The sequence below is a fragment of the Malus domestica genome, chromosome 03 (assembly GCF_042453785.1).
Source record: "Malus domestica chromosome 03, GDT2T_hap1".
NCBI lineage: Eukaryota > Viridiplantae > Streptophyta > Magnoliopsida > Rosales > Rosaceae > Malus > Malus domestica.
In genome coordinates this window covers 2,257,087-2,272,763 of record NC_091663.1, presented here as the reverse complement: position 1 = coordinate 2,272,763, position 15,677 = coordinate 2,257,087, and the positions used below count along the sequence as shown (strand labels likewise).

The 15,677-nt window shown below is 38.1% G+C and overlaps 1 protein-coding gene across 10 annotated transcripts; it reads right to left on the bottom strand.

Annotated features, from left to right (window-relative positions):
- Positions 1-79: 79 nt before the first annotated feature.
- Positions 80-11,659, bottom strand: LOC103416521 (P34 probable thiol protease-like). 10 transcript variants are annotated; one of them, XM_070818731.1, is made up of 10 exons: positions 11,487-11,653; positions 10,599-11,032; positions 10,090-10,384; positions 8,018-8,083; positions 7,814-7,903; positions 7,076-7,261; positions 4,781-4,917; positions 4,630-4,695; positions 501-1,106; positions 80-399 (listed from the first exon to the last, which is right to left on the bottom strand). In XM_070818731.1, the coding sequence occupies exons 7-10, from the start codon at positions 4,908-4,910 to the stop codon at positions 317-319; spliced, it is 885 nt and encodes a 294-aa protein (XP_070674832.1). In that variant the 5' UTR covers positions 4,911-4,917; positions 7,076-7,261; positions 7,814-7,903; positions 8,018-8,083; positions 10,090-10,384; positions 10,599-11,032; positions 11,487-11,653; the 3' UTR covers positions 80-316. The 10 variants fall into 10 exon arrangements, with proteins under 10 accessions (XP_070674832.1, XP_070674839.1, XP_070674830.1 ...); XM_070818738.1 differs by having other exon boundaries at positions 7,688-7,903; positions 10,599-11,028; XM_070818729.1 differs by having other exon boundaries at positions 10,599-11,028.
- Between the last annotated feature and the right edge of the window lie 4,018 nt (positions 11,660-15,677).

Genomic DNA, 15,677 nt, shown 5'->3' with positions numbered 1-15,677 from the left:
ACGTTATAAAAATGCAGTCTCGAGTGTTAACTTTAGATGGTGTCATGTTACTTGAGATCAGAGGATAGATAGGCGTATATATAGTAATATCCAAAACACCTCAAATTAACAAAGCTAAAGCCGCACTAAGCTAGCTTTAGTTTAGATTCATAACAAAGTCCAGTACGAACGTTAATTTGTCAACTCATCATCTAACAAGACTCCTCCTCAAACTCTTAAAACTCACAAACAGCAAGCGAAAACCAAAACCCGAAAAATACAAGACGAGAGCTTAAGCAGCATCAAATAAGCACCAAGAGCTAGTTCAAACAACTGTTCAATCACAATCGCTCCTTAAAAGGAAGGATATACCATCTCTAGCATAGTTCCTTTCTCCTCCTTTCTCCTCACCAAGGCACCCTAAAAGGGGAAAACAAAAAAGAAGTAAGGTTTCTAACATCTTAATAATTCGTTATTGGAAATTTTTTTAGCAAATGACTTTTAAAGCCAGTGCGACTCACCTCCAAGGATAATTGGATAACCAGCTGAGATAAATCGCTCTATTGTATTCTTCGATACCATGGCAAAGCCGCCTTGCCCCCATTCTCCTGCTGAGTTCTTGATTCTATAAAATTCTTCTCCTGTCTCTTGGTCTATGCCCCAACCTATGATGGTCACACAATGCGGACTGTTGGGCTTGCTAAAGTCGGTGTTGTAAATGCCTTCCTTGTACTTGTCCCACGATCCATCTTCATTTACGAACAAATCCACTACAACCGGTCGAGTTGTCAAAGCTCTAAAAAAGCTTTCCTCGTCCTCTATTACCTCATACGAGTCAATAAAAATACGTCTACCTATTCTCTCAATTTTATTTTCTTTGAATGCTGCCTCCTTTATCAAATCATCGCAGTAAGGGCAATCCTTCTCCAATAGAATGCCCTCATGCTCCATGTAAGAAAAAGCATCCTCAAAATAGCTATCGCCCCCGTACATTTTACCTTTGTAGTAACCGTATGGTTGACTCACATTCATGGCCAAATCACGAGGAGAGAGTAAAACATTCTCCCCTGTAGCTAAAAAATGTGCAGCTTGGACTGTTTCTGCAACAGCAAATAAGGTGCACGTACCTGAGCAAAAAACAAAAAAGCAAATTAATTTAAACTAGACTTAGACCTATATCAGATTTGTCTCACTTAACACGTACTTTGTCTTACTTTACCCCTTAACACGTACTCTGTCTCCAAGTAAAGGTACATAACCCAGTTATAATTGGAGAATAAGGGCTCTTGATACTATCCTATTTGGATTGAGATTTCGTAGATTATATCCTTGTACAATAAGGAATCCTAGCGTATGAATATGGGAATGTACGCTAGGGTTGTAGTAGTATAAATTCCAAGGGAAGGTCCCTGCATACACCACCGATACACATACTTAGAGAACTCCCCATAAGTTTGAGTAATACAGTGGTGATGAGTATGCAGAAGATCAACCTTTGAAGTTCATAGTGTTCGAGAAGGAGCTTGCTACAACTGCAGTGCTTGGTGTGCTAAGGAAGATGTCTTCTCAAGGTTAGTTCAATGGTGTTTTATTATACATGAACATATAGGAGGCCATTGAGAGTCTTAATAATGCATATTGGCAAGAAGTTCAGATGATTTCCTTGTGTGTTTGCAAGAGGCCGAGTTCAGTAGTCAAGAAGAAGATCCATTAAACTTCAAGAAGGCAATTGAGAGTCTCAATAATGCACATTGGCAAGAAGCTATGCAATCAGAATTGGATTCCATGAATAAGAACAAAGTGTGGGAGTTGGTTGAGCTATCACAAGGATGTAAACCAATAGGCTGCAAGTGGGATTACAAGACTAAGAGAGACTCCAAGGGTGATATCGAAACTTGTAGCTAAGGGTTATACTCAGCAAGAAGGAGTTGATTACAATGAAACATTCTCTCCAGTCTCTACAAAAGACTCTTTTAGAGTGATCGTGGCACTAGCGGCTCACTTCGATCTACTCCTGCATCAAATGGATGTTAAGACTGCATTCTTGAATGGAAATCTTGAGGAAGAGATCTACATGAAGCAACCAGAGGGTTTCATTCAAGAAGGGAGAGAGAATTTGGTCTGTAAACTTAACAAGTCCATTTATGGATTGAAACAGGCCTCGAGACAGTGGTATTTGAAGTTTGATGAGGTTGGTTCATCACATGGTTTCGAAGAGAGCCCTAGTGATGAGTGTGTTTACATGAAAAGAAATGGTAACTGTTTTATTTTTCTCATTCTTTACGTAGATGACATATTACTAGCATGCAATAATGCATCATTGTTGAGTGACACCAAGAAATTTGTGTCCAAACGATTTGACATGAAGGATATGGGAGAGGCATCTTTTGTTCTTGGTATTCAGATCACAAGAGATCGAAGTAGAGGACTACTTGGTATATCACAGAAAGCATACATTGAAAAGGTACTTAAAAGGTTCAATATGGAAGACTCGAATGGCTGTGATGTTCCCATGACAAAGGGAGAAAAACTCAGTAAGGATCAGTGCCCTAAGACTGAGTTTGAGAAGAAAGAAATGGCTAGCAAGCCTTATGCTTCTCTCGTTGGGAGTCTCATGTATGCACAGGTATGTACCAGACCTGATATTGCATATGCTATTAGCATATTGGGAAGGTTTCAGTCTAACCATGGCAATGCACACTGGATAGCTGCCAAGAAAGTTTTGATATACTTGCAGAGAACAAAAGAGTATCAGCTAGTGTACAAGAGGGATTCAAAACTCGAACTAGTAGGCTACAGTGACTCAGACTTTGCAGGCTGCTTTGATTCACTTAAGTCAACTTCAGGTTATATATTCACGTTGGCAAATGGGGCAGTGTCATGGAAGAGCGTGAAACAAGATACTGTTGCCACTTCTACCATGCAAGCTGAGTTTGTAGCTTGTTATTAAACTACATCACAAGCCATATGGTTGAGAAACTTCATCAGCAGTCTAGAGATCATGAATTCTATAGCAAAGCCTGTTCAAATTTGGTGTGATAACAAAGCTGCTGTCTTTTATTCTAAGAATAATAAAAGGTCTCCTGGAACAAAGCACTTGAACACCAAATATGCGTTGACAAGGAAGAAAGTAAAGTCTGGAGAGATCAAGGTTGATTACATTGACGCTCATGCCATGCTTGCTGATCCACTCACTAAGGTAGTACCAAATGCAGTTTTTCATAAGCATGCAGTCAATATGGGAGTGATTGCAACCCTAGATTTGTTGAACTAGTGGGAGTAATGATAGTATGTAGTTTAATTATGCATGTTAGTTATTATCATGACAGTGAGTATTGAGTTTTGGTTTTATGTTTAGCTAGTCGCTGCACTTGGTTGAATTGAATGTTTAATAAAGGGATGCTAGTTCAGTAGTTCATACATTGTTTCAATATAGCTCTAGTTCATATTTTCTGTTGCAAATAGAGGTTGCTGAAAGATTATAAGCAACTGATGTGTATTATGATGAGACAATGTAGCAGCAAAAGGTTATTGGCTGCAGTTAGTTGTGCCGTGAGATTGATTGGCATATGAACTGAGTTTTTTCACGAAAATATATGTGAACTATTCTCATAGCTTGAAAGCTTCATAGGAAGCATTAAGCAGTCATATAAAAGGCTGATTAAGAGGACCTGGAAGTGATGGGGTCGATGCTTTCGACTCATGGTTTTGTGGCTCACTTATTTACCAAGTCTGTGATTGATTATTTCATGTAAGTGAGGATCGTGTTCAGTGATTATAAGAGCTCATGAACACTTATGTAAGTTCATAGTCTCCGATAGTTCTGAATGAGTAATCTTTACTTGACAAAAGTATGCAAGAAGCTTATTAGCTTAACTGAATCCATTGGCCAATAAAGAATCATGCTTACAGATTCATTAAAGTTCTTTCTTGAATTAACTAATTGACCTAGTGGGACAATGTTGGATGTTAGACACTAATCCAACAACTAAAAGGTCAATATAGTTAATAAGGATTGATGTGGAATGTAAGTGTGAGTAGGGTTTAGTCATAAGCTATAACTTGGACTCCAAGTAAAGGTATATAACCCAGCTATAATTGGAGAATAAGGGCGCTTGATACTATCCTATTTGGATTGAGATTTGGTAGATTATATCCTTGTACAATAAGGAATCCCAGCGTATGATTATGGGAATGTACGCTGGGGTTGTAGTAGCATACACCACCGATACACATACTTCGAGAACTCCCCATAAGTTCGAGTAATAAAGTGGTGGTGTGTGTGCAGAAGATCAACCCTTGAAGTTCATAGTGTTCGAGAAGGAGCTTGCTGCAACTGCAGTGCTTGGTGTGCTAAGGAAGATGTCTTCTCAAGGTTAGTTCAATGGTGTTTTATTATACATGAACGTATAAGACTAACAGACATTGCCAGTGGGAGAGACGACTCCCAGCTCATTTAAGGAGAAGGAAAGAATCCTAGCCACATCATCCGCAATTTAACGGAAGAATTGGCAGATTTTGGTGGTAGGGGAATTTTAAAACATGGAGACGAGTTTTGAGTGAAAGTTACAAGGGTAAAGTGAGACATGTGCAATAGTTCAGGGCGAAAAGATCAAATTGAGTATTTATACCAAACTAAAAGGTACTTACTTTCAAGGCCTTGATCGCGAACTAGTGGGTTTATAACCCCAGGTACTTTGTGCCAATCGAAAGGTTCTGATTAACCAAAAGGAAAACTGTACGTTACAATTCAATAGAATGTGAAGTTTGTCCATATTCAAATTAAGTAAAAAACACTTACCCCAATCAGCTTTACTGTGAACAACTGGGCTTACATACCCACGCGCGCGCCAATGAAAAGGCTTGAAAGGCATGCTATTAATGGATGGACGATGCCGAAAAACACCCGCCATCAATGAAAAGAACCTCATGTTGCTGCTGCAAATAAAGTAAAGTAGGATTGGCCGGTCATAACGGTAACAAGGCAATCAAAGAGGCATATAACACACAAAATATAGCAACAGAATGAACCAAACATTTATGGTGGCGGAGCAAAAATATCAGGGTTGTATGTGGCTCTGTTACGCGGAGAGCAGACACTATACAATGCTCTCTCTGGTATAAAGGAACAAAGCATGGCCTAAAGTTGAGCAACTTGACAAACTAAAAACCATAGGGGGAAGGTGTTTCCCCTCCATCATAAGGCTCTGAGGACTCTAAGGTAAGTGATGGATATGATGGATCAGTATTTTCTTCAATTGAAGAATATGCAACGGTCCTGAATCATGATGGTCAAACATGTACAGATATGATATTCATGCCAGCCAGAGCCACACACTGTCAATCCATTAAAACAGGTTGTAAACAAAAAGTAAAACACTGTTGGTGTTGAGGCGCAGATTTGGAAAAGATAAAAGGGAAAGCAGTATTGATGTTTCTTAAGTATCTTATACATGAGTTTTGAGCTATGTTACCATGGAAGGGTTTATTTTGCGGCATTAGTAACAATGGATCATCCGCAAGATCATCAAAATTCTCGTTTCCATTTTTCGAGTTCATCCTCTAAAGTTCACTAGACTGAATCTACCACTAAGTTTGGTAGATTCAAACCCACGTACGATCACCATGTCTTATAGATTTTGACAAAGACCTGTTTGTTGTCATAGATGATCACTCCTTGCCATCAAGCATCATTAATTTGTGATCACAAATATAGACTAAAACTGTGTCATCTATTATCAACAACCAACAAGAGTTGTTTTCTTTTCTATAACTACATATTGGTATCACGAGATTCGATTCGAAACAAGTAGAATATCATTACATCTAACAACAACATTAAGCTATTGCAAGAAAGAGATTCCTGTTCAAACACTTGTAGATATAATTTTTGTCCCAGTTTCAAGCATAATTGTTTTTGAGTTTAAAAAGTTGAATTCAAGTAGAGTACCAAACAAGCCCTTAATTTCTACAGATTTTACAGTTTTACAGTTTGCATGCACAGATTCATATACAGATTTTACAGTTTGCACAACACATCCAAACATTACAAAGTCCAACATTCAAATACAGATTTTAAGGAATGTTGAAACATCTCAAGAATTAATGCACTGCAACCAAGGTCCAGCATCAGCAAGCTTGACCTGACCTTTGCCACAATATGAAGAATGGAAACTGCCTTTCTATAAAAGGGACTGGAAACATACGACAGTTTCTCAAAAGCAGCCTACCGTGACCGTTTCTAGGGAGACTGTTTTCACAACTTGAACCCGACAACCACTAGGTTGCTTGGGGCAAAGCCAAATTGCTGCTCTAAGATAAGCACTCAATGAAGGTGAGTCTAATAACCCAAAATATGTAGGGCCTTGTGAAGCTAAAGAGACTAAAAAGAAAAACCACAGAACACAGATAATCTAAGTATGATTTTATGTAGGCATCACGCAGATTATCAAATCTGAATAGATTATCAAATCTAAGTGTATATAAATCATTAATTTACTTATTATGAATTTGCGTAAGGTCATAGAAGGCTAAACAACTTACACCCCCACGCATGCACACACACGCAACGTCTTTTAACAAGCAACAGTATACATTCATTATCTTTTGATAAGCAACAACAATGTGAATCAAACATTCAAATAGGAAAAAGCATAGGCAACAAGAAATTGGGAAATAAAAGTCATCTGTTCATTTAAAAACACAATAGTGACTGGAGCAAACAAACATCAACAAGAAACCGAAACCATATTAAAAGGCCAATTTTTTGGTAAAAATTGGCAAAAATAAGCCCCCATTCAAGCCCGACTCTAAAGAATTCAGAAAATGATGATCAACCCATCCCAAGCCATCACTCATTTGTATTCTAATGTTTTCAATTAGTCCAAAAGAAAACCAAATACTCACACAGAAACCTATATAAAACACCAACAGTCAGTAATTCAACAAAATGATGATCAACCCACTTCAGCATTCACGTGAATTCATGAAACCCAATAAAGAAAATTAGCTCAGTAAACATGTATATGAACATATGTGTGTATCAATCTGTGTGTGTTGTCTAAGCAACAGAATACAACAGAGAGAGAGGGATTACCTCTTCAACTTCAAATCTTCAAGCTTCCTCTTCTCCCCCCAGCTCTCCGCTTTACAGACTCACAGCAAGTCCAGAAAAGGAAAAGTGTTTCGACCAGTATAAAACGAGTGGGGAAGGAATGGGTTTTTAAACAAGCAAAGTGAACCGGCTCGGTTCCCTTTGATTCAATTCGGTTCAATTCTTCAGCTGAAAAAAAGAAACCGTTTCTCTCAAGTATATTCTCTCTAATACCAGCATTCGTCCTTTAATTTAAAATTTTGTAGTTTAATGTTGACTATCCTATCGGTGTTGAAATGATCAAAATAGAATATCAATGACACAACAACAACATGCTAAAAATAAATTCTGTTTCGCAAACAAATGTTGAAAAAAAAAAAAAAATTAACGAGTTGGGAAGGAATGGGTTTTTAAACCAGCAAGTGAACCGTTTTCGATTTGGTTCGGTTCAGTTCAATTCTTCAACTGAAAAAAGAAAAAAACGTTTCTCTTAAGTATTTTCTTTCTATAATCAGCTTGCTTGTAGTTTAGTTGGTTGACAACAATCAATAGGATGCGTTTAGGATTAAACAGTAGGAGTCTGTTACAATTAAACAGTGAGCAGATTATACTTACGTAGTTTATAAGGGCATGCAAGTTAGCTGTTCAACTAATGAGATGTAGTCATTGTCGGGTGAGAGCGTCTGCGCATGATTATAAAAATAAAAAAATCAGAGCATAAATGAAGGTATCATATCATACACTTCATCTAAGCGGCCAGCAGCTCCACGAGCATTGAGTAGACATATGTAGGTTTGTGCCGTTGGCTTCACTTCATATTTCTTTCAAAACCTTCGAATTTAAATGAACAAGAAAAGAAAAAAAAATGTGCATCAGATATATCCAATTATGTTGCACATGATCTGACTGGAATATTGGTGTCCAGAGATGGATGGTGAACCGTACCAGAGCTGCCCGATCAGATGACTTGCATTTCCCATATAGGGAGATGAGAAAGTTGTAAATATGAACCTATGGCATAAAAGAATTTGCATCAACATTGGTTAAAAGTAAAATTGAAAAGCATGAGTAAAATTATGGCATAAACAAAAGAAGAAATTATGTACATCAGGGGTCAAGCCCATAAGTTTCATTTGTTCAAGGAAGTACAAAGCATCTTGAATGCGACTGCCTTTCATGGCCCCTAATATGAGCCAGTGGAAGGTATGCCTCGTTGGTTGGACTCCATCAAGCATCATGTCACCATACACATCTTTCAACATGAAATCTCTTTTCTCAACGATGAGAGAACGAATAACATCGTTGTACTCCGACACGTTGTTAGCATAGTTCCTGTCAGTGTATTCTCCTCCTGTGGAGGCGGCAACGAGATAGCGCTGCCCCAGGACTCGCAGGACCAACCTATGCTGACCTGCACAATTCAGTAACGTTTTTGTTTATCCATTTACAAGACAATTTAAATGACTAAAAGTAGAGCTTGTTAACTATGAAGCAGTACGAGTAAGGGATTGGAGGAGCCTCATGATCGCTGTCTTCTTGACTCTGTGCTTGTGTGTGAGAGAGAAAGAGATCCTTCTTTCTAATTACACCTCCGAACAGGACGTCACTATTATCTTGGACTTCACTTGACTGGTTTCAAAGTCGTATCAGTTTTCCTGTAGCGTGGGACTAGTATCTGCACTGGAGGATGGCGATGATATGACAAATCAAAGGAAAGCAGGCACAAAGATGCGAGACAAAAAAGAGAGTTCAAAATGCATCTTTGAATCACCGAATGTACCGCTCATGACTATCAGATTGACATTTAAACCTCTTTGAGATATATGTCTCTGTTGTGTGCAATATCAAGTGACGTTCATGGTTATCTCTCCCTTTATTTGATCACAGTGAAAAACAATTATTTCGGATTCACACAAAACCTTAAACAAGTAATCTTTTCCCTTCCGCTGTGTAATGTCTACTATCGCATCAAGCGAGCTGGTATTAGACAATTCCTGAAAACCATCATTGATAATGAAAATGGATGGGTAGAAATTATTTGAAAGAATATTCTATTTTTCTTTTCCAAACGATGCGATAGTAGACATTACAGAGCGGAAGGGAAAAGATTACTTGTTTAAGGTTTTGTGTGAATCCGAAATAATTGTTTTTCACTGTGATCAAATAAAGGGAGAGATAACCATAAACGTCACTTGATATTGCACACAACAGAGACATATCTCAAAGAGGTTTAAATGTCAATCTGATAGTCAGGAGCGGTGCATTCGGTGATTCAAAGACGCATTTTGAACTCTCTTTTTTGTCTCGCATCTTTGTGCCTGCTTTCCTTTGATTTGTCATACCATCGCCATCCTCCAGTGCAGATACTAGTCCCACGCTACAGGAAAACTGATACGACTTTGAAACCAGTCAAGTGAAGTCCAAGATAATAGTGACGTCCTGTTCGGAGGTGTAATTAGAAAGAAGGATCTCTTTCTCTCTCACACACAAGCACAGAGTCAAGAAGACAGCGATCATGAGGCTCCTCCAATCCCTTACTCGTACTGCTTCACTCTTATGCTTCATAGTTAACAAGCTCTACTTTTAGTCATTTAAATTGTCTTCTAAATGGATAAACAAAAACGTTACTGAATTGTGCAGGTCAGCATAGGTTGGTCATGCGAGTCCTGGGGCGCCTCCACAGGAGGAGAATACACTGACAAGAACTATGCCAACAACGTGTCGGAGTACAACGATGTTATTCGTTCTCTAATCGTTGAGAAAAGAGATTTCATGTAGAAAGATGTGTATGGTGACATGATGCTTGATGGAGTCCAACCAACGAGGCATACCTTCCACTGGCTCATATTAAGGGCCATGAAAGACAGTCGCATTCAAGATGCTTTGTACTTCCTTGAACAAATGAAACTTATGGGCTTGACCCCTGATGTACATAATTTCTTCTTTTGTTTATGCCATAATTTTACTCATGCTTTTATGCCAATGTTGATGCAAATTCTTTTATCACATTGAATAACCTGAAAACTTCATTGCCCATCGCACTTCCTGTTTCACTGCCCTGGCATTATCAGCAGGATCTGCATATGTTTGACAATATTTTTCTGCGTAGTACGTTGCAAATGATATAAATTCTTCCAGCGTCACATCCTTCTTGCCCTTGTTTCTTCTTCTAGCAGCAGCAGTGGCAGGAGTAGCAGCACCACACCGATGACAACGCCCAGCCTTCCACCTCGCAGCAGCAAATAGTATCGGCAATCCCTTTTTCTTACGGTCAACTTCTTCCCATTTTAGTGTACAGCATTTGGGGCAACCCTGAACACATAAGAAGACATATAGAGACTCTGTGGTTAATTGCGTAGATTTGGTGCCCTAATATAGCAGAAGAACACAGTTCATTAAATAAAATCTGAATAGGAAATGTGGATAATCAAACTGCTAACAGTTACAAACTTAGCCCATTTTTTGCCTGAATAATCCTTAATGTAGAAATCCTGATTATATAATTAATGAGATATGATATTCTTACTTCGTAGGGGACGCCATGGGTAAAGAGACCTTCTCTAGGTAGAGTGTATCTGTGGAAAGAGCCAGGTCGGATGTCACATGGTCTGAGACCAAACCATTCATCAGACGGTTCACGTCCATACCTCGTTTCCTTCTTGAGTACAGGTTTGAGAATGCGTTGCCTCCCTTTTCCGAGTATACGATCGGCCCCAGGGCCAGTGCGGTAACCAGTTCGGGAAACTGTGCCTGTCGTAGGCTCACGAGGCAGTGAATTAAACAGAACGTCTGCTTGTGCTTGGACATTATTGTGGTCTTTGTTGTCGCTAAAAGTTGCATCAACATTAGTAGCAGCTATGCTCCCAAAAGTTCTGTTGATACCCTGAATACTTTTCTCATTAATATTCCCAGTCTTTCGAAGCATACAACGAATGGAAGCAGCCATTGCCATTGCCCTGCCTCCATTTAAGAAAAAGGAGTTGAGTCCCAGAAAAATAGTAAAATTCAATCATTTAGTTATCGATCACCGAAAGAAATAGAACCCCAAATTGCTTCATCTTATTAACCATTCATTTCTATTTCTATCACAAACTGACATGAAGTTTCCAGGTTATTCAACGGGTTCTCATATCTACACAGTACACAAAATATGATCATATGAGTAACCTATGTACCGAAACGAATACGGCAACACGCTCGACATGACAAATCTCGACAAATAAGAACACGCACGGACACAACTAGAACACGGCAATATAATAAATATAAAGTGGCCAACACAAGCATTACAAACCCCCATTGCCACCATATAAATATATCATAAACAATTCCACATTGTAATCAAAATATGCTTCATGCGTATCCCTATATGCATAATTAACAAAACTAGAAAATGTTTTATATGCACACTCACTCAAGCAATCGGGTATCTCCTCGGAGACGAAAGAAAATGCTCCGCGGGGTCACTTCGAAAGAGAGAGAGAAACTCAAGAGAGGAGGCGCCGCGGCAGATCAGAGAGAAAGGGGACTGACGGTGTCCAGACTCCAGGTCGTCAAATTTTAGGTGTTACAAGTTTCGATACTTTCAAAACTGTCCCAAAATGTTTTTTATATTTACAAAAAGCCTCTGCCGTGTCTTGCCCCGTCCGAACCGTTGATTATGTCCAAACGTGGCTAGGGCGTGTCGATGTGTGACTCAAGGTTCTAAATGGCGCTAGGCGCTAGTGGGGTAGCGCTGCTGGAACTTGGCGCCTAGGCGATTGGGCGGCGTCTAGGTGGACTTCTAGACGAATTAGGCGGATTTAAGTAAATCTATTATATTTTGTGTAAATAAATGTTTTTCTACATAAAATATATGTAATTACATTATAAACTACAAAATAGAATGACATATTTATTATGAAGTATTGGAATAAAATGAAAAACATGGGGAACAAGCATATAATGTGTGTTCATTTAAGTATTCAAAAAGTCTCTTACAATTTACTGGAAAAAAAATGCAAAATAAAAGTTATCTATTTTCTGTCTATGTAAGTCACAACCTAGGCAGGTCTGGGTGGGCTAGGCGGGTGCCTACGCGGTTTAGGCCAGCATCTCAGCAAGTTTAGGTGCTCTTCCTTAATTTTCAAACGCCTAGGCATTAATCGAGTCTGTGGTCAACCGCCTAGCGCCTAGGCGAGGATTTTTAGAATAGTGTGTGTGTGGATGTCCGTGCAACATACCGTTTCAGACTCTTGAGCTGTAATTTCCCTCCATACCTACTATACTTCTAAACCAAACTACACTACTACAAAATTACCTATAACTAGAGGTCCAAAAACCGACAAGAAAACATAATTTATGTCGGATATTAGGTAAAAATCTGACATAAACTCATGCAATGTCGGATAAAAGAACCGACACCATTGCTAGCGTCACGAAAAGGCTTTTGATGTCGGTTAATCCCCTTAATTCGCCACGAAGAAGGAAAGCAATATAAAAAAAGAATAGTAGTGTCGAATAAAAGTGACATTGAAGTTCACGTCGGATACATGTGACATTAAGTACTGAGAAAGACTGTCGGATATAGCAGACTAGTGTCAGTCCTAATCGACACCACCTAACAATTCAATAAATAAAATAACAACTATAATGTCGCCCATAAGCGACACCACAAACCATTAATCATAAAAAAAATAAAAAAAGTCTATCTTAGTTTTTAATTAATAATAATTAAAAAAATTACAAGAAAATAATCACACCATATTTAATGTATAGGCCAAAACACAATAATAACTATTAACAATAACAATAGTACCAAACACTAACAATTATCCACCATAACAAACATTTCATATCCGCCACTACACATATAATATACAAAAAATCATCCGCTATAACAAACATTATAAATTAGCCATAACAAATACTAAATCCGACATTACACATATAACATACAAAGAAAAGAGATAGGAACTATATATGTTGGCCAAAGTGTCACGTCCCGATCCAAACATACTTCCAGGATCAACGCGTGACGTCACCAAATACCCGTACATCTATCATACCCCGCCTCCGGGATACGGGCCAAACACAACTCACGATCCAAAAGCGTAGTAATTTTTCGTATACTTTATGGATGCATCTAACCTTCTCGTTAAACTGTCTACGTACCCTAAAAAGGGATCAAGCCATTCGTAGTTCGTCATTCACTACAATTCAACATATATCACAGTCTGTTCAAGCCGAAAGACATAACATTCCTCAATCAATTATTAGAACTTGGCAAGCATGAAATTACTAAACTCAGGGCTACATAACAACCCACATGACAATCAATATTTCCAATTCATCCATCATATAAATCACTATGTTTCACATAATGCCGCAATTCATAGTAAGCAACATCTTAAAGAACATTCAACGAAGCACAATGTTATACTCCAGCCACATTGGTCAATGAGTCTAATCATAATAATAACAATCATATCCAACATCATTCCACCATCACTCCAATTAATTAGTCCTAAGAATCAAAGATGCACTATATTAACATTTAACTACATTAATCAATCGGTAAGATCGCATTTCAATACACGAAATTTAATAAAGGAATTCTACATTATTCCCTACCTAGATTCCAAGTAATAACATGATAATTATAATTTATAAACATAACGTCTACTGGGAGCAATTCCTACTCACTCGAATCTAGGGTCGAACTAACTTTATGGAAATGAGCAAGAGTAGGGATTCCGGACCACTCAACAGAATCCAACCAAAATATGATCGCCTATCAAAATGTACCAAGTACAACTAATCCTCATCACCCCTATAATGCGTACGGTCCCCCATCGCGGATATACCAAGCAGAACCATAGGCATAATCTCATCATGCAGGCAGTGATCACTACCAAGCATGATCACCCTTGAATACATATGGTCCCCCATCGCAAATATACCAAGCAGGACCATATCCTAACTCTAGGTAGTGATCACCCATCGTGGATATACCAAGCATGATCACCCCTAACAGTCCCCTAACGCGGATATACTAAGCAGGACTGTATCTTATAGCTCTGGGTAGTGATCACCTAACGCAGATATACGCATGACCACTCCTAGAATGCGTATGGTCCCCCAACACGGATATACCAAGCATGACCATCCATGTACCACTACTACATGGTGCAGTAAATTTAACACACAACCTACCCACACCTCAACCCCTATGGGTTACAACGTAGTCACCTACACCATCAACTTCTCATGGTCACCAACTAATATGCACACAAGCATATAAGTTCTACAAAATACGTTTAATAGGATTCTAGGATCACATTGTCATAACATTTATCATACTTATCATTCACATTATTAAGAAGATAAATATACACATATATATCACAATATGATGTCCCATACATGTAAACTGATGTATACATTATCTGGGATAACTCACTAACCAATACAGGCCCACTAAACCCAACATAGTCTCTAGTAATACTGATTTTAATATTTAAGATCAATTCGTAGCATATTGACCAAAAGTAAGCAGTAATTAGATTAATACATATAAGGTTTCTCATAACCCCTACCTTGAATTCAATTAATTTTGTTCCTTTGAAGAACCTAATCGGAACACAAAAGTACAATCAAAAGTATAAATACAAGTAACACACATTAATAACCAAAAAGTGTTTAATCACAAAATTAATATTATCTAAAGAAAGTACACTGATTCTGGAATCCTACAACTCAAATAATATCACTCAAATAGTAGTAAAGAAGATTAGAAATGAATCTGGAAAAGAAAATCGGTGTGGTAAAACCAGTACTCTGCTTCTCCACAAAATCTGCAGAAAAACAGCACTATTGGACCAAGTTTAGGCTCCTTTTAGAACATTTAAAACTAAACCAAATCGTGTAATATTATATGGGTTTTGAAGCTTGTGTTCTTTACTTTAAAAGCATATAAAGTTTGTAGAAAATGGAGCTCTAAATTGGAAGTTATGCCAAAAGAAAATTGGAGTCTTGAAACTGGAAACTCAGTTTTCTGCTGCTGTTTGGCAGCTCGCGACCCAAGTTTAAATAAGGTTTTGATCATCCAAAACTCAACGGAACTGAGTGAAAACAATTGGGTTACGATCATGAACATATGTACTTTCAACACACTAAAAAATTTCTCCAAATGAGCACATAAAGACCTAGAAATTAAGAGCCAAAGAAGGCTACTCGAAACTTGAGTTTTCTTTGCAAAGAAATCAATTTTCTGCAACTTACGTAACAGCCCACTTCCAATTCATATAACAAATCCCAAAATACTTCCAGGTAGTCCAAAAGTCATGTATACAGCATCCAAAACTAACATGACTAAAAATTAACAAGAAATTGACCTTTTGAACCAAACCCTTGATCAAGAAATTTGATCTACACACCCAATCCAAATTACCCAACTCTAATTCATGTTTAGATTGATTTATTGAATAATAGAAAACCCTAAATAAAACTAAGAACTCTAAACATATCATGGCAGTTTCAATTCAACTTAAGGAAATTAATTCGAAAATCAAGATAATCAAGGAACAAGGAATTTACCCTTCAAATCTCTGAATCCTTCCTTCAC

What these genes read in the sequence shown, in the direction of transcription:
- LOC103416521 (XM_070818731.1), bottom strand. Translation starts at nt 4,910, where the DNA reads ATGAGGTTCTTTTCATTGATGGCGGGTGTTTTTCGGCATCGTCCATCC. An exon ending in TCACAGTAAAGCTGATTGGG is followed by an intron (nt 4,696 to 4,780) that starts GTAAGTGTTTTT and finishes TTGGTTAATCAG; the next exon opens with AACCTTTCGATTGGCACAAA. An exon ending in TCGCGATCAAGGCCTTGAAA is followed by an intron (nt 1,107 to 4,629) that starts GTAAGTACCTTT and finishes TTTTTTGCTCAG; the next exon opens with GTACGTGCACCTTATTTGCT.